Source organism: Equus quagga, chromosome 2, assembly GCF_021613505.1.
Source record: "Equus quagga isolate Etosha38 chromosome 2, UCLA_HA_Equagga_1.0, whole genome shotgun sequence".
NCBI lineage: Eukaryota > Metazoa > Chordata > Mammalia > Perissodactyla > Equidae > Equus > Equus quagga.
In genome coordinates, this window is record NC_060268.1 from 120824206 (window position 1) to 120849074 (window position 24869).

Here is a 24869-nt window from a genome sequence, read left to right on the forward strand (position 1 = left end):
GGAGGTCCACGCCCAGGATCCAACCCGTGAACCCCAGGCTGTCAAAGCAGAGTGTGGGAACTTAACCACTACACCACTGGGCTGGCCCCATTGTTTTTCTTTTTAATAGCTTATTAATCTTATAGTGTCTCCCTGCTTGCCTTTGTTGACATAGTACTCGGGGCTAGATCTACACTTTACCTCTAGCAAGTGTACAGGACCTGTGGCCACTGCATTCATTTTTTTCCCCACCTTTATTTTCATACATCTCAATTAAAAGGAAAGCTTTTATTCTATTATATTTTTGTGAGTCACTTTAAAACAATGGCAAGCTACAAGCAAATAGACATCACTTAATGATAAAAAGAAAGAAATCAGTTCAAAGTTCGGGTCATTTGTATTCTATTTTTGTTTCCATAAATGGAAAAAAAATATGCACAAACAAGATTTTCAGGATAAAACCATTGGTGGGTAATTCATTACTAAAGCATTCGTAAGTCCTTGACTGGTTTCAGTGCAGCCAGTCTTTTTCTGCCTCAAGTTTCTAAATTGTTATTTTATCTTCCGTAGTGTGTGATGATGGTGATGGAGTGAGATCAGCTGTATCTGGTGTGCTGGATGCTTAGGACAAAAAGTAGTTTGTTTAGCATGCGCCTTCCAGTCCCCGCTGTTCATTCTGATTGAATAAGGCTTGAGAACTTCTTTGAAGATGTTTTGCGCAAACAATGTATTTTCTGAGACCTTGGATATTTGAGAATATTTTTTCAATTGTGTTTACTGTTGAACAACTTACTTGACTGGTATAAAAATCTTGGGTTGGACTCTCCTTGTCTTAACATTCTGCATGTTGCCCAGTTGCTGTTTATCACCTGCTGTGTATATGATATGATCTTAGTTGTGTTAATGGTGACTCTCTCCCCACCCTGATACATCATCCCTGTTTTTATTTTTTTCATTTATTTTAATGCTTGAAATTTGAAGAAAAAAGGTCAGATACTTTTTGGCATTGGTCTCTAAGAGCTGGTCATTCATTTTACCTTTTAATCTCGAGTGACTATTTCATATCTAGAAAGTTCTTTCCTATCATGTCCTGGCCATTACTTATGATCTACGTGTCGTGTGATTTGTACTTTCCTTGGGAACACATTTTATTCATAGGCTGGATCTCTGTGATATCCACTTCTATCTTTGGAAGTTTCATCTTTCATCTTTTTTTCTCTCTTTTCTTATTTTCTCTGTGGTCTGAGGTTACTTCCCCATTTTGCACTCTGTGTCCCGTCTGTCTGAGGTGACTTCCCCATTTTGCACTCTGCTTCCAGTTCACTTTTCAGCAGTGTTACGTCAACCTTTCTTTAGTTTGGTTAGGACTGTGTTTTGGCTCCTGAGCCTTTTCAGTTCATCAACATCCCTTCTCATCTCTGCACTTTCTTGTTTAATAAAAGGAATATAAATATCATTTAGGCTAGAGGCCAGTGCTTTCTGAAAAAATCTTCTCTTCATGAAGGCAAATCCTTTTCAGATGAGAAATTTTCCTCTTGAGTCGTTATCCTTTCTCCCTCTTGTGCAGTGGGGATTTCCCCCCATGGGCTTTAGGTTGGTTTTTCCTTGTTACCTTATGCTAAAGAAGAAGTAATCGACTGGGCCCACAGTGGAGCTGTTTGGGAAACACTTCAGTCTGTTTCCTTTCCTTGATCCTTCCTGGATCTCTAGTGAATCCCTACTGCTTCTTCCCACCACTGTGCATTCTACTCCCCTTTCTGCTTCACTTTTGGGGGCAGAATAAAGTCTCACCTGTTGACTTTGACCTGCCTGTCAGCACTTTAGCCCACCCTGGCATGTGGAGACACTTAATAAAATGCTTTCAGAAAATCTGCAAAAGAAGATCCCCTCTGGAGAGGACGTGATATTGAAAGTACCTCCAAGCTGTGCTAATCAGTATTTTGTAAGCAATTCTCTTGCATGATGGCCAAGCATCAAAGCCCCATGAGTGACTCAGAATGTTTTTGACTGATGAATTTGATCTCAACAGAAATATATTTTACCCTGGGCTATAAGAACACAACAATATTGTATATTTCCTTTGATCCTTAGTTGTGTCTTCCTTCCCCATCTCCCTCTCTCTTCTACCACCTAGAACACTGGCTCTTCTCCATTCATGAGAGGTTGCTGATTTAGAAAGGACAAACATTTATCTTGACACTTACTAAAGTAGAATTATATATAAGTTTTGAATCCTAAAGTTATGGGGTGTGAGATCTTACTGATCTGATTTTTTTTTTTTTTTTGATTGGGAGAAAAATATGGAACCTTGTAGAAAACAGATAACACTGTGGGCTATGCTTTTCATTTTATCAGGACTAAAGATAAAGATTAATAAAGTCCGTCAAGGACATAAGGTTATCTGATTTTTTCCTAATCTACTATTAGCACAAGGGTTACCCTGAGCTATTCCCAGTATTTTTCAGAGACAAAATCCTCTCAGACAACGAGGTAACTTAGAAACAGTGCTTTAAATCAGAGATGGACAAATGAGAAAGCTCACTGAACTGGGCTCTCCCCACCAGACCTTCCTCTACAGCGGCTCTCACAGGCCTCCCGTAATGAGGTCAGTTTACCAGCTGAGATTAAACCAGTCAAGAATCAAAAGGAAGGACTAAGTCCAAGGCACCAGATGGTTCAATCTTCTGCAAGAACTTCATCTCCCTTCACCCCTGGCAGCTGTAAATCAAACAGCTAAAACCACACATTGTAAATAAAGCATCTCTATTTCATTTCTCTTTCCAGGTTTGAGATTTTTAAGAGCTCTCAGACTGATCCAGTTTTCAGAAATTTTGCAGTTTCTGAATATCCTTAAAACAAGGTAAGATGTTATTTTTCATATTTTTCCCTCATTCTAGTCCCCAATGCCAAGTTGTAAATATCAAATGTCTTTGCTTTCATCACAATAAAGTTGAAGTTCTGTCATTCACAGAAAGAGTGGTTTAACACAGAGATGTGGAGAAAGCCCAGAATAGGGGTTGGCTTGCTCTCTTTTGCAGGGCTGGGGTCTGTATGGTAAAGAGAGAGAAACAGCCATGCATGTGGGGAAGTAGAGACAGTTTTGGGGGACTGTGTGGGGTTGCTTGGAAATCAGCCTAACATCCTGGGGAGAGGTGCGCAGTGGGTGAGGGATAAATCTGCTCATTGACTGGGAAGTCCTTGCTCCCAGGTTCTAAATCGCCTCTTTATTACATCACTAAATAAGAACTGCACCTGGCTGTAAAAGCAATAGAGGCAATACTCTTTGAGAGGCAATCACAAACCTCATACGGCAAACAGAAAATCATTTCATTTCAAAGTACATTTTAGTTGTTCACTTTACAGCTAGTGTAGCCCCTGGGGCTTGCTCTGTGAATTGCCTTTTGGGGAATACCTAAAAACCTCCTGCCGAATGCACCATGGCTACTTCTGTTAACTGTGTTGTGATCTGGAAAACACTACTGGACCAGGAGGAAAAATCCCCCAGAGATCCCTTTCCTGATGACCTGTGGTTTCACAGAGTTGGCCCGAACCCAGGACTGCCTTGATGAATAAACTAATAAAAGAGGTTAGATGTGCTCTAATGGAGAATAAGTACAGGTCATAAATTTCTCTTATAGGAAATTACACTTTACGAAGCTCACTGCTAATGTTCCATTTCCTCTTTGGTTGGCTTTAACATGTTTGATAAGTGATTAAAAACAGGGCACCTCTGTATTTTGTGATTTATAATTAATGTACCTGCATTTTGGGGGCTTTGGATTCAGCGCCGTTTTCCCAATAACTGAGCTGGGACTCGGCTTCCCGACTTTGTCACAACCAATAAATGAAACTGGATCTTGGTCTTCCTCTTTGGGTCTTAGTGTTTTTTATTTGTTTATTTTGGTTTGTTTTAATCCAAATTGGTTTCCCCTCCCCAACTATTGGTCTATGTGGATGTGGGGTCAATTCATTTTCTAATAGCCAAGTTAAAAAGAAAATGAGCGTCTAATGTCATAGAAGTCTTCTGTAGTATGTCCTACCACCCTTCACTTTCATTATCTTGGAGTCAGAATTTATCTGTCCTCTATTTAATAGTATGTAATATAAAATGATAAAACTGAAGCTGTCCTACCTTGGGCGTGTCATGAGAAGGCAGGATTCTTTGGAAAAGATAGTAATGCTGGGAAAAGTAGAAAGCCGCAGGAGAAGAGGAAGACCAAATGTGAGATGGATTGACTCCAAAAACGAAACCGTAGGCATGAGTCTACAGGAGCTGAGTAGGGCTGTTGAGGACAGGACATTGTGGGCATCATGCATTCATAGGTTCAGCAGGAGTTGGAGCCAACTGGATGGCACATAACAATAATCAATATCATTGATATAGAGTGAATATTGTTATTCTTCCAATTTCCTTTTAGTGACAATAATCTTGATTCTGCCTTTTTATGGCTCTTCGGTGCAATGAACTCATGGTACTCTTGAAATTAAAATTATCAACAAAGCTAACAATCTCCAATGTTTGCCCATATTGTATTTGCTCCACTAGATATCTTGAAAGGTAGAATCGGTGAGTACAGGGGCTGTCCTTAAGAGACACTTGTTTTTGTTTTTTCTACTAGGGACAGTTTTATGTGTAATCATCCACACTCTAACCGGGTATAATGCCTCTGTCTCCCTGTTTTGCATTTACCTCATAAATTAGGGGAATTTTGCTTCTCTGACACCAGCGTTTTAGGAAGGTGCCATTACTCTGATGAATAATGTGAAGAGAACTGTGTTCTCACCTTCCTTGTATTCTGTGTGGATCCTTTCTGGACTTGGGAGAATGATGAGCCATCTGAATAAAATAGCTTTTTCTGGACTTTTGCTGAGAGACCCAGGGGCTTCCCATTCCTTGGAGAAGATGTCTTTCTTTTGGATGCAGGAAGTAGCTCTGGCATCCTGCTGAACAGTCCACCTGCTAACTCTACAGTCATGGGTGGTTCATTCTCCCAGGGCAGAGGGGAGAAAGCTGAGCAGCCAGCTAGGGAAAGAGGTGGCTATAAATTGAGAGAGAGTGGCCCTCGGGAAGAGTCATGGGGTGGCAGGCTGCTGGGCAGTCTGCATTTCCCCAGCACCACCTGCCCCCTGGAATTAAACTCCTTCTATTGTCAGAGGGTGCTTTTCATCACAACCCCACAACCTGGATTTCCCAGTCCCTGTTGCTAATGGTCACTATCAGGTGATTGAGTCCATTCAACAAGCTTGAATTCAGCACCCTTTTGTGCCAGCAGCAAGGTGGGTACTAGGATATTGTCCTGCTATTATAGAGCTCATTGGGGGCGGGAGAGCCAGACTTACTGGCAGTGTGGTTGCTCTGAGATACAGGTACACCCAGGGGTGTGAGGCACGGAGGAGGGTAATTTAGCAAGGCTTGGCATGAGTGTGGGGCAGTCAATGATCCTTTCAAGGCAAAAGGGGTATCTTAGGTAAGCCTTGTGGAAAGCTAGGTGTTATGCTGTTGAGGCTGGGGTTGCATGTGAGAGATAGGGAAGGTGAGGCTGACTTCCAAGCAAGGAAGCTGCAGAAAGCACACAGGTGAGCGAACATGGCCCTTGGGAGAACTTTGAGTGATTCTCTGCTCCTGGAGACTAGGGGTTCTGTGGTGGAAAAAAGCAAGATGAGGTTAGGAGGGCAGGTAAAGAGGCCAGATCACCAGGCACAGGTTAAAACTTCATTTAATTGTAAGAAGTCGAGAGCTTTAGAACAACTCTCTGAGCCCGTTCTCTCTCCAGGTGCCTGGCTAATCTTGGCTCCTTCCTTCTGTACACCAAGCACAAGCACAGATCCCACAGGCTCTGCCACAGAGAAATGGAAGCCTTGATTTTTGTAGGGCTTCAGACTTTGAGCGATTTCCTGGTGACTTGTCTGTACTCTGCTACTCTCATGGGGACTGTCCAGGAGGGTGGGTGGAGCCCCGTAATCTTTAGGGGGGTTTTGTCTGGATTTTCTCTGGTGGCCAGTCCCCACCAATCTGTGGCACAGGTAGGGATGGAGACATCGCAGACATGATTTGAAACAATGATTTGAAATTGCAGTTTCATTTTCTGTTCTTTGGCTGCCTCGCTTGGCCAAGAGCTGGAAGAAACAAAGCAGAGAGTTATATGGGTTGAGGGTAGCTGGAGAGGAGAGAATGAGAACAAGAGAGAAGGAATTAAGAAGCAGCAAAAGGAAACCAGATAACTAGGATGACAGGAAAAACATAGATGGAAGAGACAAATCACAGTTATGGGACAGCATCAGGGCCTGCCAACAGAAGGGCCTAAAATACCCTGTATCCTGAAAATGACTTTTTAAGGGGGGCACTGGGAGACTCCGTGTCATTGTCTGAACTTCTGGAGGTTCCTCTGTTGCCCTGCAAACTGGCGAGCAGACTTACAGGTGACCAGACACTTATTCTACCATCAGAGCAGAGTAAACAGCTCTGTGTAAAGGCCATCATTCCAATTCTCATTTAATGTAGTAGATATTGTTAACGAAAACATGATATCACCTAGTGATGTTTTTAAAGTGGAAATTGCATTACTGTTTCCTCTAATTATTAAAGTATAATGTGCTCATTGTAAGCATGTCAACAATATGGAAAAAATCAAAGATAAAGTAAAATTTCCCCACCACCACCAATGGTTGAGATAACCATTACTGATATTCTACCGTGTCACTTTTATTTCTCACATAGCATTCCATTCCATGATATGTATGTATCATCATTTACCTAAAAAACACATTTTTGGGGGGGCATTTTGGGAACTAAAATCACTGTACTACCTATATGACCTCAGAAATAGCTCCAAGGCTAAGGTCTTAAAAAAGAATATTTGATGTGGAGACTGTAAGGGGAGGTGTAGGTAGAAGCCACCTCATGAAGGCCCTGACATGTCATGGATTGGACTCAGAGGGAGAGAGAGAGTTGTTGAAGTGTTTAACAGGAGACGGACAAGGTCAGATTTACGTTTTAGAAAGATCCACTATTTCACCAATTGTTTAGAGAGTGCATTTGAAGTGTCTAAGGTCATTGACCAAGAGACCAGTTGGGGCAATTGTCCAGGAAAGTGGTATTGGGGAATGGTCTCAGGCAGTGTGAGTCAGGGGGAGCAGAGGAGGAGGGATCTAGAGATATTTAAGGGGTAGAATTGACAGAACTCAATTTTGCTTCATTCCGTATCATATAGTTCAGACGGTTTATCTCAGTGTGGTACAGTCCAGTCGACTTTTCAGGGTGGGTATTTCACATCTGTCCAGCAAAGGGAGCATAAACCAAATTAAGGCTGTTGGTACCTGGCTGTACCCTCAGCCATAAATAAAGAGGAAAATAGTGGACTGGTAGAATAGGGACAAATTTACACTTTTTTGTTGAAAATGGATGATATTTTCAATATTAACCAAAACATATCTTGTTGACTACACTGAAGAAAGATGTCCCCCACTGGCTCTGGGTTTACAGCTATCATCTCAGAAAGAAATAGACTCTCATTTTCCCAGTGTCTCTGGAGACAGACTCTCATTCTTCCAGTATCTATGGAGACAGACTGTGTCTCCTAGGATCTATGAAGCCCTGGAAAAGGTCTCTGATCCACAAGAACAGAAAAGTTTCTTGTGCCTGCCCTTGGATGATTCACTGCATCCACTCATGCACATTTCTCTAATGGCTGGTAAGAACTCACAAGATAGGGACCCAGAAACAACAATGGAAAACTTGAAAATGATTTTCTTTAGATGAGTTAGGTTCTCATGATAAGGTCACAATCCATCCCTCCCTCAAGGCATGGGAAGGGGGCTAGAATCTAAAGAGTTCCAATCATTCTAACCATTGGGAACTTAGTTTGGCTCAGACCCCTGGGCTTGGCCATGAAGCCTATGACTGTCTCCAGTGGCCTCTTTTGCCTGCAAAACACACAGCCCTGCCCCTCCTCCTTTCAAAGACCCCTACGCAACCTGATGAGGATCGAATTTCAGAGTATGGAGAAAGTCCCCCAAGACTTAATCTTGCATCTTTTGCACAGAGCTTTTAGATGATTGCCTGGTCGTAGAGTTTAATTTGGAAAGCAAATTCCTAATACTGGGGTTCCATAATGATGCCGATGCCATACAAGTAATCAGATTTCAGTGCTGAATATGGACCCTTTCAGCAACCATGATTAAATGTTCTACGCACAGCAAGAGCTCCCTTAAGCACTATTACCAGCACTGTGACAATCATTTAGAGATTAATAACCACCACCGTATTTAGGTCATTTTTCCAAAGCACCAAGAGGCTCAGAGACTCCAATAGTTTTCATCTCTCAAGAGGGCTCCACATGGTTATTGTTGGGACACTGCTTTGTTTAGGCCCCAAGGATCTGGGAGTATATAAGTGAAGCAACCTGGTACTTAATTATCGTCTGAGAAAGTGAACACTACATGCTTCCCTGAGATTTCTCCATTTGCCACCAGCCACCTGCTCCTCATCATTTGTGTTGGAGCACACCGTGGAGGGCTTAGCAGGTAGAGGCAAGAGGATTTCACTCTATTTTGACTCCCCATTGAGAACTAGTTGGCGACAGGATGTGGTGGGGATGTAGCCACAACAATGTTCAGCTTATCGATTGCCAGGGTTGCTTCACCTGATACAGCTCGTTTGGTGGATGCCTTATATCTATGTGTCTTACTTCTATTCTTCCAATCTCTGGTTGTGGGGGGGTGTCCTTCCAAACAAAAAGACCCTAGAAGGCCATTGATTAGGCCTCCAGGGCTGGTCAGCTGCTCCAGGGAACAGAAAGGCAAGAGTTACGGTATCTTTCAGCTCTAAGGAGAGGCTTAGATGGAAGACTTTAAACATTATTTTGTCAGTTGGTGATCTCCATTCACAGCTATAGAAAACATTTAGAGGTGAGGTGGTGCTAACATGGCCCATGGTAGTGTCTGGAAAAGGAGACCAAGGCCAGGGTTTGCCAGATGTGTGCTTTCCTTTGTAAATGCCAGATTCATAGCAGAGCTTCCAGAGCCACAGAACTAATTGCACAATAGTGGGTCGTACAGGATCTGCCCTCCTTACTCAGATGGAGAGAGTCCCAGATCTACTTCATAGACCTGATCCCTTGTTAGGTTCTCAGAGAGCATTTTGGATATCAGTCCCTTCCATTATAAGCAGATGACTTTTAATTGCAAGTGATAAGTCCACCTCAAGCTAGCCTTGGTAATGACTGGAGGTCCAAGGGGGAACTGGGCGTGTCTAGATCAAGGGGTTCAGATTCTCTCATCCGGATTCTGTCTCTCTCTCTGTCTCTTTGGAGCTTCCCTCTCAGGCAGGCTTTCTCCAGGGCAGGTGGCCCTCTAGCATTCCAGGCTTCTGTTTTTTTACACCCAAATCTCTCTCTCCCATTCAGTTTCTGAAAAATGTCTCTGATAAGCCCTACCTCGGAACTCTTCAGAGCTGGGAGTTCCTCCACTGGCCAGCGTGGCTCAGGCCACTTGGGTGGAGGGAGAGGTGGGGACCTTTGATTGACACCCAACGCATCCACAGGGCTGTCCTTGAGGAAGAGCTGTAGAAAGAGTGATAGAAACAGTGGTCCACATGGCTCCTCTGTACTGCCTCTCCAAAGGCTTTAGGTGAGCAGCCTTTGGATCAGATGCTCTCAGGTTTGAATATTGACCCCACCACTTACCAACCATGTGTCCTTGGGAAGCTTCTTAAGCACACTAAGCCTCAGTTTCCTTATCTAGTTGGTGGGACCAATGATGTATCTATATCCAAGGATAAATGGTAAAACTCTGAAGAAAATGAAGAACTCAACACAGTGCCTAAAGGATAACAAGAGCTTGATAAATATTGACAATTATTATAATCTGGAAACTCTAGAAATGACCAAGAAAGACAGAATGGACATCTTTGTTGTTTTTCTAGTCTGTTTTTGAACCAGAAGGAGGTTTTTCCACACATTTCAAAAGATCAGTCTCACCCACAAAACTGAGAATACCTGCTTCTTCTTTCCCTGGACTGTCAGAACCAACTCTGGGAGACTAAGACCGTGGGTTCCTCTGCTCAGTTACTAAGAGAAAAAAGATTGAAGAGAAAGGAAAGCTGGGCTCTGGCATCGTGCCTGTCCTGGAACCATTGACCCTGACCTCCTCTGAGGGGTCCTCCTCCAACCCCTGGGCTGCCTGGCCCACTACAGCCTCTTCCTGCATTCCTCCACATGTGGCCCCCGTAGAGACGTAGTTAGCAGAGTTTTTCCTTTCCGTTCTTTTCTGTGGCAGTTCAAAAGGGTGATCAATATGTCGAGATTGTCTCCCTCCTCCTTGGAGCAGCGCTTTCTGACCTTTTTGACATCCTGTGCGCAGACTGTGGGGGAGGCGCAGCTTTGCTTTCACAATCAAGAAAGACTTTCTGACGGATGCCGGTCTGTGACTGTTGTTCTGCAGTGTGGTGGCCCAGACGGCAGACTCTGCTGCCAAACTGCCTGGGTTCAGATGCCAACTCTGCTGCTTTCTGTGTGAACTTGGGTCAATTTCTTAACCTCTGGATGACCTCATAGAGAGGTTGTGAAGGTTAGAAGAGTTAATATGCATGAAGCACTTAGCACTGTGGTGCATATGGCAAGCACTGTAAAAGAACCGTAAAAGTGTTAGCCCTTCCTATTACTGTGAGCATAGACTCTTAGAATTCACGTCATTGGTTCCTCTTGAGAGGGAAGTGGGAGAGGGCAGAGATCAATCAATCAATGATGACGGGCTGCACCCCACTGTGGGCTGTTAGGCCACTCTGGGGAGACTGAAAGAGGTAGAACCCAGAGTTCTTGTCTGCAAGATGCAGTTAGGGACACAAGAGTCAAACAGCAATCTAAAACAACGTTACGAAAGATGTCTTAAAACAGTGGGATCCATTACCAATGAGTACCTGCAGGTCAGAGCCATGAGGAGAAGTCACTCTGTATGGCAGGTGGGTGGAACCACTTGAAGGAGGAGGTGGGGATTGAACCAGGCTTTGAAGAGAGGGAACTATTTGGATAAATGGACAGGGCTTTCCAGCTGAGTAATAGCATAAATGTAGACATAGTAAATAAGTTTGGCTGTGATGAGAGTTCCAAGAGCTTATGGTAGGTGAGCCTGGGACCTCAGTGGGTGTTGAAGATGAAAGGAGAGAGTTTGGACATAAGATTTAGGTGTAAGAGAGCCTTTCGATGGGGAAGTGACCTGCTGACAGTAGCATTCAAGGAGCTATACCCCAGTCGGGGTGAACAGGGTGAAGTTTAGTGGGAAGAGTACCAAGGAGGAGACCAGTTAGCATCAGTACATTTTCATAGAGGCCCTACTATGCACCAGGGACTCACTGCTCCCAGGATACAGACAGACAAGGCCCCTGCTTTCAGGGTGCTGAAAATTTAGTGAGTTCCAACTGAGCCACTCAAGGAACACGGGTGGATACTGAAATTATTAGATATAAGGTTGTTGGGGAACAAAATATTCATATAGTCTCAGAGTGTCACTGCACGGATGACACATTAATTATGAAGGGAAATGGATGCCTTTCAGTGGCAAAATCTGATGTTCCTACCTGAATCAAGCAACTGAGTTAGGGTTTTCAGATGTGACGCCATCCTAGCCAGATGTTCATAACAGAAGAATTTATACAGAATCTAATCATGGGGGAATGATCAGACAAATCCAGAATCTGGGACCTTCTATAAGACAGCTGACCTGGGTGCACAGAAACGTAAATGTCATTAAAAAAGAACAAAAAGAGCAGGGGGCGGATTATAGATTAAGGGAAATAAAGCAGGGATTGGCGAATTACACAGCCCATGAATAATCTAGCCCACTGCCTGTTTTTCTAGGTAAACCTTTATTGGAACACAGCCACACCCATTCCTTTACATGTGCTCTAAGGCTGTTTTCATGCTACAGTGTCAGAGTTGAGTAATTGTAACAGACCCTATGACCTGCTAAGCCTAAAATATTTACTATCTGTCCTTTACCCCTGGACTAAAGCAGCATCATAACCAAATGCAATACATGAACCTCGATTAGTTCCTGGATCAGGGTGAAGAAATGAAAACACCAATACACATAATTTCAGGGCAACTGAAGACATTTAAATAAAGAGTGCTTGTTAGATGACATTATGGAATTCATGTTCACTTTCTTAGGTGTGACAATCATATGTGATCGTGTTGCACAGTGTCCTTCTTAGGTGTTGAATGCTGAAGTATTGAGGGGGTGTCTCATGTAGTTTGCAACGTACTTGTACTGTAAATGGGTCAGCCAAAAGAAGAGAAAGACTAGAAAAAGATAAAATGAAAGAAAAAGAATAGGGGCTGGCCCGGTGGTGCAGCAAAGTTCACATGTTCTGCTTCGTTGGCCCAAGGTTCACCAGTTCGGATCCCGGGTGTGGACACAGCACCGCTTGGCAAGCCATGCTGTAGCAGGTGTCCCACATATAAAGTAGAGGAAGATGGGCGTGGATGTTAGCCCAGGGCCAGTCTTCCTCAGCAAAAAGAGGAAGATTGGCAGCAGATGTTAGCTCAGGGCTAATCTTCCTCAAAAAACAAAAAAGAAAAAGAATAGAGATAAAGCAAATATGGCAAAATGTTGATCAATCTAGGTGAGGGGCATATAAGTGTTCATTACACTGTTCTTTCAATACTTCTGTAGATTTAAAAAATTTTTAAATAAAAGTTAATTAAAAAAAAATCTACGCACAATTGGAGGGGTTAATTTAGGGAGAATTTTCAGTAGCCCAGATGTACTCTTCCTCTAGGCTCTGGCCTTCTGGGTATCCCCCTACAATGGAGAAAACACTGCAGAGTGAGGGGGGATTGCCTCTCCCCTAGGGGGCATCGTCACTGTGGAAGCAGCCCCGCCACGGTCTTGTGTAACTTGGGGATTTTGCTTGTTGTCTCTTTTGCACAGTAATTCCATCAAGCTGGTGAATCTGCTCTCCATATTTATCAGCACGTGGCTAACAGCAGCCGGGTTCATCCATTTGGTAAGTGTCTTTGCAGATGCTTTAGCTCTGGCTTTTCTGGAACAAACCCCTCTCTCAGTCATTTTATTACCTGAAATTTTTCTCCCCGGAGAGAAACTTCAGCCCAGCTGTAGAATGTAGGAAAAGGAGAAGCAATTGCACAATTGTCTGGGTTTCCAACCCTTTTACCCCAAACTAGTTCCAAATGGTGAGCAATGTTCACACTGTTAACCTGCGTTTGTCAGTGCACTGGTATTGCCCCTGGGGCTTTGGTAGATTTTTCATTCTGTCTGCAATAACCCCAATGAGCCACAAGATGGCAGTGCTTCCTCAGCAAACACCTGAAAAGGCCTGGGGACGAGGTTGGAAGTTTGACCCACATCTCTCAGTAAACAACAAATTCACATCCTTCAGTTTCTCTCCTTACGAAAAGCTACCTTTGATCCTTTTGCTTGATTACTTGTCAAGTTATTTTGTATCTCAAAAATATTAATTCCTTTAAATTAATAACTCTTTGAAAGCCTTATATCATTAAGTCAAGCTGTTCTTAACCTCCCAAGGCAGATTTTCTTTCTGCTTTTAGGGAACATAGCGATTGTCGGAAGCACATTTCATCCAAACACAAACTGTTACAACTGGAAGGAGCCTCAGCTAACTCTGAAGCTTTGAGTAAAGGTACCCTTCCCTTGCCGAGCCTCTCTCTGCTTAAGGCTTAGAGGATGCATTTAGTTACCTACCCCTGGGATTTATGTAGTTATCATCCAAAGGAAGATAGCCTGGGTTGGAAGCCGGGGCTCACATTCAGTCACTGGATCTGATGGTCGTCCTCGCCCCACTTTCTGCTAGCGGGATTCTTGGCTGAAATCACCCTTAGATAATCGCCCTAATTCTGTCAAGTGTGCAAATCACAGATAGAGAGGGCTTAGTTGTATTCACTAGCCCAGTGACCCCACCTGGTACTTCCCCTGGTAAAGTACCTTCTGCTTCACCAGGAAATCTCTACGAAAATGGCATGGTGAGGACAAATACTGATGTGTGGAACAGGCCGGGTCCTGGAAACTTTCTGCAGAGGCAGAGCTGTAGGCCTGGGGGCCTGGGGCCGTGCTCGGGGATCATAGGCCTTGGCCATCTGGTATATCGTAGGGCTGTGATCTGGGGTAGACCTGGAGATCCAGCCCCCGTCTCCCGCTCTCTCCTGAGAGTGGCTAAAGTACCTCTCCTACGTGCCTCACAGCTTTGTTGGCAGGTCAAGTGTGATGAGAGGAAAGGAAGTGTTTCGTAAAGTCTAAAGCAGAGATGGGCCAACTACAACCCTGGGGCTGAGGCTCCTCAAACCTGACCACGCCCATCCTTTAAGTATTGACTCTGGCTGATCTCATGCTACAACTGCAGCCTTGAGTTGTTGTTACAGAGATCAGAAACTATGGGCCACAAAGCTGAAAATATTTACTGTCTGGCCTTTTACAGAAAAAGCTTGGTGGCCCTCAGTCTAAAGACTATGCAAACGCAAACTGTTCTCATGAGCTTACTTTTCCTGCTCCCCGGGGAAATTCCTGCGGTGTGCAGGATAGAATCATTGTGGACATTCTGCAAAGCAGGGAGAGCAGAGTCAGACTCCAGGAGGTGCTGTTTGGGGTTCGGCCATGAGATCTGAAGGAGCGAGGCCCACCAGGCGTCTCCTTGGTCAAAATGATGAAAGACAGGGGCCCTCTGTGGGAGGGTCTAGGATTTCTCTGGGAGCCCCTGACCTCGGCCTTTAGATATGGAGCAGGAAGTCTCAGAGAAAGGGCGGGGCAGGGCTCTCAGGCTCTTTCTGTGAAGAGAAGGCTGTAAAACATGGCCAGAGGCAATGCCCTAAAATTCAGCTGGCCTCAAAATTTTCATGAGAAGAAAAACAGTCGAGGATGTCTCCCTCCATTCCTTCCCTCTCTGCCCGAGACAGCGAGGCAGGCTTGTCTGTGTTCTGACCACTCCACTCTCTCTGACCTGCTGGGGGTTCTGAGCCGTCACTTACAGGACTTGGCCCAGGCAGCAGACCCCTTGTGTTGAGGGGGCTGCGTGTCCTGAGCTTTTCTGTTCCTGGTTTATTGTATATATAACATTTTCCTTTTTCTCCCTTTCTCCTTGCTTTAGGTGGAGAATTCAGGGGACCCATGGGAAAATTTCCAAAACAACCAGGCTCTCACATACTGGGAATGTGTCTATTTACTCATGGTCACAATGTCCACTGTTGGTTATGGGGATGTTTATGCAAAAACCACACTTGGGCGCCTCTTCATGGTCTTCTTCATCCTCGGGGGACTGGTAAAAACTCTTTATTATGCTCTTGATTTCATGGTCGTTAATATTTTCTATTATTCATTTCCTGAAAACTCTGAATTTTCGTATTGTGTTTCTGCATTGGAAGCAAGTGATTGCCTTAGTGTTACAATCAAGTCAAGTGGATCCAAATGCGATGGTGACTTTTCTGCATATGTCTTTAGTGTATTAAATTGTTTCCCAGAGACTTAGGCAGATTGCCCCTGTCAGGGACAGCCATTTAGCCAAGAGAAAATCTAATTGTCTTAAGGAAGTGATGCTTGCTTATTAAGTGAGAGTGTCTGTCCCTTAGTAATGTAACTCAGCATCTGATATTCTGCAAGAGCAGTGGCTGTCACCTGACCTGATAGATGCTGCCCATATTCTGTAGACAGTTTGCGGTTTTAAGAGCTCCCACAGCCCCTTCATGGTCCTCCCCAAACTTCCAACAAACACTGTGGCTGAAGCCTGCCCTCAAGATTCGAGTCCCGCGTCAGAAGATAGTCACCACATGAGCTGAGGACGCGTTTGTAAACAGCTGGCAAACTCCATATGCAGCAACACGTGAGATATTTTTCCTCCCCCATTCTAAGTCACAGAGTTTTGCTATTTGCTTTTCTGGTCTATGCAGATCATCATGGTCTGTTATGGTTTAATTTTCAAGGGGGACTTCTGGCAACACATTGGCAGTTGCTGCATTTTATCTTTCAAAGTAGCTCATTTTAAGTTTAGATTTTTGCTGTGTGTGAGGTAAGTGATTAAAATCCTGATTCATGCACAGCTTTCACGTATGTACACTGCACAAGCATTTATATTATGCATACACGTCTCTTCTTTGTATGCATATGACATATACATTTGAAAATGTATATAAATGTCCATGTGCATATGTACATTAAGGCAAACATTTTCTCAGCATCTATGAGGTCCTTGTAGATAAGGAGACCCATTTATCCGCCACGAGCACAATGTCTGTTGGACGAAACATGGCAGGTTTGTGTTTCTCCTCGCTGTCCCTTCCTCCTATGTGGTTTCCTAGATTTACCTCTAGTGCTTTTTAGCGATTTTTTTTAAATGGAAAAGTTTAATATTTTTTTAATCTCCTTTTGGTGTTTGTTGTCTTTAATCACTCATAAAGGCATTGACTTTCCTTTGAGTTTTAACTAGAAAGAAAGGTCTCCTCTTGTACTGATGTGTGTGTGTGTGATTTCAGCATGCACCCCCTTCACTTATTTCTCTTCAGGCAGAAGTAGATGTCAGCTTATTTATTTCTGTCTCCCTTGTAGTTTTCTCAACTGTGATTTTTTTCAGTTGTCTAGGTTGGCTGATGTTTGTTTTGTCCTGTGTATTTTCAGGAGCTTGACCTTTCTGTGCTTTAATTTTTTATAATTCAACATATTAATGTATACCTTTGCAGTTCTAATCCTCTTGTGTTTTCAGATCTTAGTATCCCCCCTTCTGAAAAGGTCTCCCCCTTTCTTTGGCCTGTCTTTTTAGTCTCTCTTCTGTCTCCTATCTTCTCCTCAGGCCATGTTTGCCAGCTACGTCCCTGAAATCATAGAGTTAATAGGCAACCGCAAGAAATACGGGGGCTCCTATAGTGCGGTTAGTGGAAGAAAGTAAGTATGCCAAGAGGTTTTGCTGCCTCCCCTGTGGTAGAATCCTCTCTGCATGCCATTTTTTTTTTGGCTCTTGTTTCTTTGTTTCATGCATGTAGGCAATGTTTGCCCGCTACGTGCCCGAAATTGCTGCTCTCATCCTGAATCGGAATAAATTCGGCGGGACTTTTAACAAACATGGAGGCAGAAAGTAAGTCAGTTGCATCAGACAAGATGTGGTTGAGTGACTTTCAAGAGTCCCTCTGGTGATGATACCTGAATCCTGCCTTTCTCCCGCCCCACTCGCTGCTTCTGTGAGGGAAGGGCCACATTCTGCATGGGGTGTGAGGTCAGAAGTTACCTAGGAAGTTGTCACACATGGGTCAACTCCTTAGGCCTGTTCCCATTCACAGCTTTCTTCCCCACCCATCTTTCCAAGAGACATAATGGATTTATCCTTGAAGGGGTCCGTATGTCACTGGGCCCATATTTTCTGTTCTGATCCCTAAACCAAGCTGATTCATTCTTCACACCAAGTGGCTGTTGTTACGAATGTTACGTTCTGGTCCCTCAGACTAATGTAATGACATCCTTTGGGGTTTTTGTGCAGCACCAACATGGGCTCATACTCCAGCAGGGAAGTCCTGGGGAAGGCGAGATCAAGGTCATCTTGCCAACTGTAAGGCATTGTGGCCACAGGAAACCAGTTCTCTTTAGCCAGGAGACACTCAGCCTGTCCTCACAGAGACTATTAGTTAGTTGAAATCCCTTCTGGGCAAGAAATAGCACATTTATGGGATGTCAGGGCACTACACATTCTTCTTGATGAGTCTTTATTTGGCTCCCCATACATGAATGCTTTCTTCTTGGGGACTATTTAATTTGTGCTCAGATCGCTTTATCACTGTTAATATCAATATGTGGGTCCATTATCAACCAGAAGTTTTACTCCTAAGTAAACGGCAGGATCTTACCGCTCTGCCCTCTCTGCTAGAGCGCCATCTTGCGAGGAGAGTGCTGGAGGGAGGCAGGGCTGGCAGCAACCATGCTTGACCTTTTTTTCAAAGTTTCTTCTTGTGCACTCAGCTTTGTTTTTGTTTTTGAGGTTTTTGGTTTTTGACTTTGAATTTTTGTTTTAACTGCCATAGAGTAAGATATATACATCTTTAATGTGCAGCTTGAGGAATATATACCTATGTACGCACCCAGTAACTACCACCAGATCACGATGTAGAATATTTTTATCACTCATGCCCCTTCCCAGTCATGGACACTCCATACAGGGAACTAGTTATTTTTTCCCCCATTCATTTTCAAATGAACTCTTGGATAGTCTATTGTATTTTTTAAGAGAGAATAAAACCAGTAGCATCACATTTCTCTCCATCACCGTTCCTCCTTTGCCTGACAGTCATGTTAGATGGAGCGAACCTCCCCTCCTGTCGGTAATTCCAGTGCATCCTGAGCTCAGGTGTCCAGTCCTCCGTTCAGAAAATGAGGAGGTGGAAAAAACCCTCGTTTTCTTGAACTACCCACAGGACAGCAGTTTCCTTTCAAAGGAACAGAGGACAGTGGGTGAGAGGAGGCCAGTTGGCATCTTTCCCATGGAGGCAGCACGTTCCTCCACCTTCCCTCTAATGGAGCCCTCCTCTTCCTATTATCTTAACAGCCCTGCATGAGATTAGAACCAAGCTGTTCTGAGTTCTGGGCCATTGGTTGGATCCAAAAGGCCAAATAGGTCCAGAGATTCCCATTGGTCATTTGTTCCATGCCAAGAGGAAAACAGCTTCTCTGTTCATTTTGCCTTTAAGGTGTGGACAGGTTGCCATAAAGCAGAAGGCATTCTGAGGGCTGGGCTCTTTATGGCCTTCCTACCCACTGTCTTAGCCAGCATTTTCTTATCACTGGCCCTGAAGAAGTCAATAAAATCAGTTTCCCGGGAGTCTATATTGAAAATATTTTTTGACTCTCATTCCAAGTAAAATTTTTTCCCCCAAAATACTTTCTCTAGTCAAATGTGGGTGGGCCTGGTGGCTGGAAGCTCTTGTTGACGCGTGATCCAGAGAAGGCCCTCTGACTAGTGCTTGCTCATGGCCCCTGGTCTGATTCAGTCATCTTTTTGCCTTGACGCTTCCACTCAAAGTGCCACGTGCTGCTGACTTCAGATCATAGACTTCCCTCAACTTTTGTTCTGGGTCCATCTCTGTAATCTTTTATCACCGCTTTTAGCCTGGTTTTTTCTCTCTCTTTTTTTCTTCTCTCTTTATGAAAATGCACACTTTGCTTTTAATCTTCTCTTTGGGTCTCCAGTGTCCCCCAACCCTGTGGACAGCGAGTCGGTTCTGTCATCAACACTGGGACTGTTCACTTTAGGCATTGTTTCCTGGTTCAAAGCTAATTACTAAGTAGTTTAAAGAAGCCTTTTGGTCACTTAGATCTTTCATCAGAAAATATAAGCTTGGGAAAGGAACGGTAATAAAGGGCCATTAGCTCCCTTTGTTTGATGTTGTTTTTCCAGTCAGTAGAACAAGATTGATGAAATGTTATGTTTGGCCAAAATTTGAGTTTTCATTTGGAATTCAGTGTTGAGAGAATGGGCTGTCAGAATCAATAAGTTTTCTTTCGCTTGGGATATGGGCATGTGGTAGTAATTAGCAATATAAGGTCTTTAGTTGAGCAACCAAGCATGGATTCTGGCAGCAAACATAATGAGAAACTACAGTTGTTCTATTTCTAACGTCAAAAAGTTTCCAGATAAAATTAAATGCATTTGCAAAAGGAAAGCAGCTAAACTTTGTTGAAAGATAGACTTCAGACTCTTAAAATAGAATGCTGTGCCCATGTTTTTGTGTATGCATAAATGTGTGTGCTGTACTCTTGGACACATGTACATATATGCTTCTCCCTAAGATTTAGTAGAATGAATGTCCAGAAAGTAATTACAGCATATACATAGTTAAAGGATTTGTTTACATGTGTGTATTTTACTCAGTAATCACCTCTCTAACAATGCATTAACTTGTCAGAGAACTCAAGGTAACTCTTGACCAAAGCTACGGAGACACACAACTTTGAAATTCAAAGAGTGTTTAAAGTAAAGAAAAATTAGACAGAGAAACTCAGAGTTTTGTTTATGCAACACCCAATTTCAGGATATTGGGGAATATGAAGATTTCATTGGCACCTCATTTTCAGTTTAATCTGCGTTTGGCATAATGTAAACACTTCAGAAGCATCCGCAGAATATCTTTACCATCAACCTGGTACCAAGAGCCTATAGTGGCTTACTTCAATGCTCTCACCAGTATTCCTCACCTGACCTCCCGCAGGATGTCGAGAGCTAGCATTGGGTGTGGGGACATGTGCATGTGTGTGAGTGTCAGCTGGTTTATCTCATTATGATGATATCAGGCTCCTAAAAATAGAGACTTGGGTGTTAACAACCAAGGGTTCGATGAGTGGCCAACACAGGCGGTATCTCTGAGTGGGAGGTCTTGGGGACAATTAGTCTCTTGGGTGGAGTCCCCAAATCTTATTCAAAAGAGTAGCCCTCATAGAGCCCAGCCTGCCTCCGGAGTCCACTGCCTCCTCCTCCTTCCCTTCATGTAAGGTCAAAGCAGCTCAGAGGTGGGTTGAGGCTCCCATGGCCTTTGGGATCCCAGCCTGCTCTCCTTCCTCCCACAGCTCCCGCTGTTTCCCCCAGAGGTTTCCTCTCTGCGTGTGACTCAGCCCACTCCTGGTTAGTTTATGAGAACTGACAAGATCATGGTCCGAGGTCACATGGCTAAGGGCCATGGAAAATAGTCGACCACAGAGAGGAATCCATCTGCTGTAACTTCCTTGTTAGAGGTGGTTGGGCCGGGGAGCCCTCAAGACCTTGTACTTCCCATGATGGGCTTCTGGGGCCTGAAACTGAGGCAGTCCTAGGCCAGATGTTTGGGACAGGAGAATGGGATGGGTATGGATGATTGTACTGATTCTTGGTAGCCAAATGCTGAGAGGACACAAAGAGAAGAATGAATAACAGACGACAACGAGTAGGCAAAAAAGGACAGGAGAGTGAGTGTGATTAACTGGAGGAAGGGTCCTGGCTGGATGAGGCAGCTGGGCCCCACTTCTGGTTGGGGGAATAGTTGTCACAGACTAACCTAGCTTTAGCTTCAACTCATCTGTGAAATTTAAGTGCTATGGCTTCTTTTAGAAGTCTTCTTCATATAGACAGAAGAGTGCCACACACTTCTGGCAATGAGAACGTGGATCAATACAGCCCAAAGGCCTATGACGGTAATAATACCTACAAACACTTGCGTATTTCTTAATTCTCACAGGAACCTTGTGAGGGAGGTATTATCATCATCTTCATTTGGAATGGGTGAGGAAACTGAAGAACAGAGAGGTTAAGTGAATTGTCTGACATCACACAGCTAGTAAAGGGTAGATTTTGGATTTGAACCCAGGGGCAGTCTGCTCCGTTGGGCCATGTGGCCACTCTAGATCATCTCTTGAGACCCCTTTCCGCCCTAAACTCGATCCTATCGTATGTTTTCCTTCACCGTGCCCATGATGGGGAAGAAGAGAATGGCATGAGTATCAGTGTCTCCTCCTTCTGCTCACCTGTTACCTGTAAGGATCTTGGCCCTGGGGTCAAGGACAGAAAGGTGGGGAGGAGACTAAACCCTTTTTTCCATGATTTATCTCATTTGGTTAGACTAAAAATGTATTTACCTCCTGAACACTTGTAGCAATGAAGGGCTCTCAGGGATGGGCAGACACACCATCGCCCCAAATGAGATGTGTGACTTATTTGTGGGTTTTAACACATTCAACCCTTTCCCGGCTCCATCCCTTCTGGGGCCATGATCTGCCAGAGGTGGACTCTTGTTCCTGGGCAGAGCCTCACTGCATCCCACCTTAGGAGGAGCGTCCTGTGCCCTGGCAGACCTGTCGTACTGTCCCTTCCATTCCTTGGTTGGTCTGCAGCACAGCTCAGAGGACTGCTCCAAGGGTGACTTCTTAATTGTTGGTGAGAATCAGAGTAGCTGAGCTCTCCTGGGAAATCCTCTGCAGGGTGCACTCTCTGGGTTTATTTCCCAGCTTTGAGTTGGACTGTTAGCCCTCATGGGGCTGCATCCTCCTGGAGGGAGTTGGGGAGTCTGCCTTCAACCCCAGACGTATCCTCAGAGTTGTAAGAAGGAGCCTTAAAGCCACAGAGGGGGGCAGAATTTATCTTGTTTTTCCACTTAAAAATGAAAATAGAGTGTTTTAATTTGTTCTTTTATGTGAATGCTCATATTTTAAAGAGTAGTCAGTAATCTAGAACAAAATTTCAAGAACTAAGAGTTTCTAGGCACAGTTAGTTACCTGCCTCACTATCCATTCCTCTTCTCATCTCTGTTGGTTCATTCATTCAGTCCTTGGGCGTTCACTGAGTACCTCTGTGCCAGGCACAGTGCTGGGTCGTGTTGGTGCCAGGGATTTGGTGGTGAGCAAGCTACCCATGGAACCTGTCCTCATGGAGATACAGTCTCCAGGAGGTTACAGGCAATGAGCAAGGATATAACTAAGGAAATACCAAATACAAATTTTAATACGTGCAGCAAAAATGAAAGCAAAACAACTAAGTTTCTGTTATGGAGCAAAACAGGGATTATTTACCCTTGATAAAGTGGTCCTGACACGTGACACCTCAGAGGAACGGAAGTTACAGCCTGTTCAATGACTTCTTAACCCAGCTTTTGTCACCTCATATGCTGAGGGGAGCTAACACTCTAGGTTTTAAAATTCTGATTACCTGAACCCCTGTCGCAATCATCAGTCTTTAGTTCTGCCTCCATGAGACTAAGTCTTAAAACCTGATTTCTCTCTCTGGCTCTAGTTTGCCTGAACAGTGCTCCCCATGACCTAGCAGGAGAGGGCATCCTGCATACCTTTCCTGGCTCCTTCTTATTGGGTCCTTATTTTACTCTGAGTCTTTCCTCTTATTAAAAATAGGATTCCTTTCTGAGACCACTTTCTAGTCCCTTCTGCCTGGCTGTCTCGTATAGCATGAAATTCCACTCCATTTTCTCTGCCACACTCAGGTTTTGCCCACCATGCTTGTAGGTCTTTTTTTTTTTTTTTTTCCTTCAGAGAATTAGAGTTTTAAATGATTTGAGATGCCAGAATATGGATTATTTCTTTGCAAAGACTCATTTAATCTTCCCCCCATATTCCACCCCCACCTACAAGAGAACTAACATGAGTCATGCCTTCATCTTCATCTGTTTCACGTGTGTTTATTGAGTGCTTGCTACATGCCAGCACTGGGGATAGATGTGTTTCTACACACTTGTAAAAGTCTCCACATACTCCACATCTCTCTTGAACTTCACGTTATATTATTTGGCCACCAGAGTGGTTGGGGAGTTCAAACTCAGAGCTTATTTAAATCTCCCGTGTTGGCTCCCAGAGGTGACAGCCTTCCTAAACAATATTTCCATCTCTATTATTTTTGAGGAGGCCTGACCCCAGGGCTTGGGAATAGGATGCAGTGTTAATTTACCTGGGGTTGTCTTGGGCTGATTGTCTTGGGCATCCTTTCCTTTCCCGTCTATATGTGGCTTGGGTGACACTCACTCTCCCTTCATCACAACCTGCAAGGAGGGACTGCCCCTGTGAGGGATGTTCCCTATAAGAAGGCACTTAAAATTTCTGTGTCACAGACATCACTCTGGTTGAAATGTGACTGAAGCTCCGCATTTTATACAAACTTTGATCCCTTGACAAGTAAGCCATTCAGCCCTTTTGTTGCGTCGCCCACGTGACCCCCAGCCTGAACTCCCCAGCAACGTCTTCAGATTCCTAGATTTTAAAAGCCACAAATTAGCAAATCATCAACATATCACCAGGAAGGATCATCTGGTAGCCATTCTAGTCAGACGGAAACACAGGCCCCAATAACTGATCTTCACAAAGATATGAAGAACTGTAGACAGACAGATACGGTAAATAGGAAGACAAACAGATAATTCAAGTTGACAGGCCATCTTGGATGGATTAGGCATTCTGCTTTGATTAGCATTAAATTTTTGAGGAAGAAAAAAAATAAGATTGCCCTAATACTTTGGAAAAATGACCCCTTGTCTACTTCTGAAATTCAGTACTGAGGGGCAGATACCAAAAGCAAGTGTCATTAGATGCCGTATTGTATAATGTAGTATGCCAGGTATTCCTTTCCGGTGAGAGAGGTCTTGGTGGGTGTGGACGTGGGCACTTCTTTCTCTGCCTCTGCTTTGGATTCTTGCAAGCCACGTCTTCAGTCCCTTTCAAACTTGAAGCTCTATTTAAAGAGACTTGGATGCATAGTAAATCAGTTTCCTGATAATCCTAATGGAATGAAGACTTGTTCCCCACCCCTCAGCACTTTACTGCTGTCTCTCTTCCCTTCCACACACTTATCAAAATGTTCCAGCTATTGTTCTGAAAACAAGAATAGAAATGTAGGTGGGAGATGAACTGTGTACCTAAAAAAACAAAAAGTCATATTCAAGCCTAGACTTTTGCCTTCAAATATTCTTTCTTCCATTAAAATACCTCTGAGTATGACTTTTCTATTTATAACCCCTGAAGATTCTTTCTGCTCAACTTCACATTTGATTGGGTGAATCCTTGCTGGGTAGATTCTGAATATAGAAGAAACCCAACCATCCGAGACTAAGTTGCACTGTGTTCTCTCTTCCTGCTATGTCATTTGTTCTGATAGAAGTCTTTCCATAGCTGTGCAAAGTGGTTCCTAGCAGATTTAAGGTTCATACCACTGATGCTGCCATAGCACATTGAAAATGCACCAGGAAACTTTCTAAGTGGCCAAGTCCAGTGTCTCTTTTTACTAAAATAACTGTAGAGGCTGATGCAACGTGAGACTCATGGAACCCTGATTCTCTGGCTCTCAGAGTTGGAGCCTCCACAGTTAGTACTGGTGTCGCATAATAATGGCCTGCTCTAACTCCCAGAACCACAGTGACTGCTCCAAG

At 43.9% G+C, this 24869-nt stretch overlaps 1 protein-coding gene across 7 annotated transcripts in view; it reads left to right on the top strand.

Annotated features, from left to right (window-relative positions):
• Window positions 1-24869, top strand: part of KCNMA1 (potassium calcium-activated channel subfamily M alpha 1) — a 713595-nt gene that overhangs the window by 466184 nt on the left and 222542 nt on the right. For all 7 annotated transcript variants that reach the window (XM_046653011.1, XM_046653014.1, XM_046653010.1 and 4 more), the window contains exons 6-9: window positions 2764-2839; window positions 12907-12982; window positions 15095-15265; window positions 16787-16878. In XM_046653011.1, coding sequence (XP_046508967.1) covers window positions 2764-2839; window positions 12907-12982; window positions 15095-15265; window positions 16787-16878 — 415 coding nt within the window. The remainder of the gene's footprint in view (window positions 1-2763; window positions 2840-12906; window positions 12983-15094; window positions 15266-16786; window positions 16879-24869) is intronic.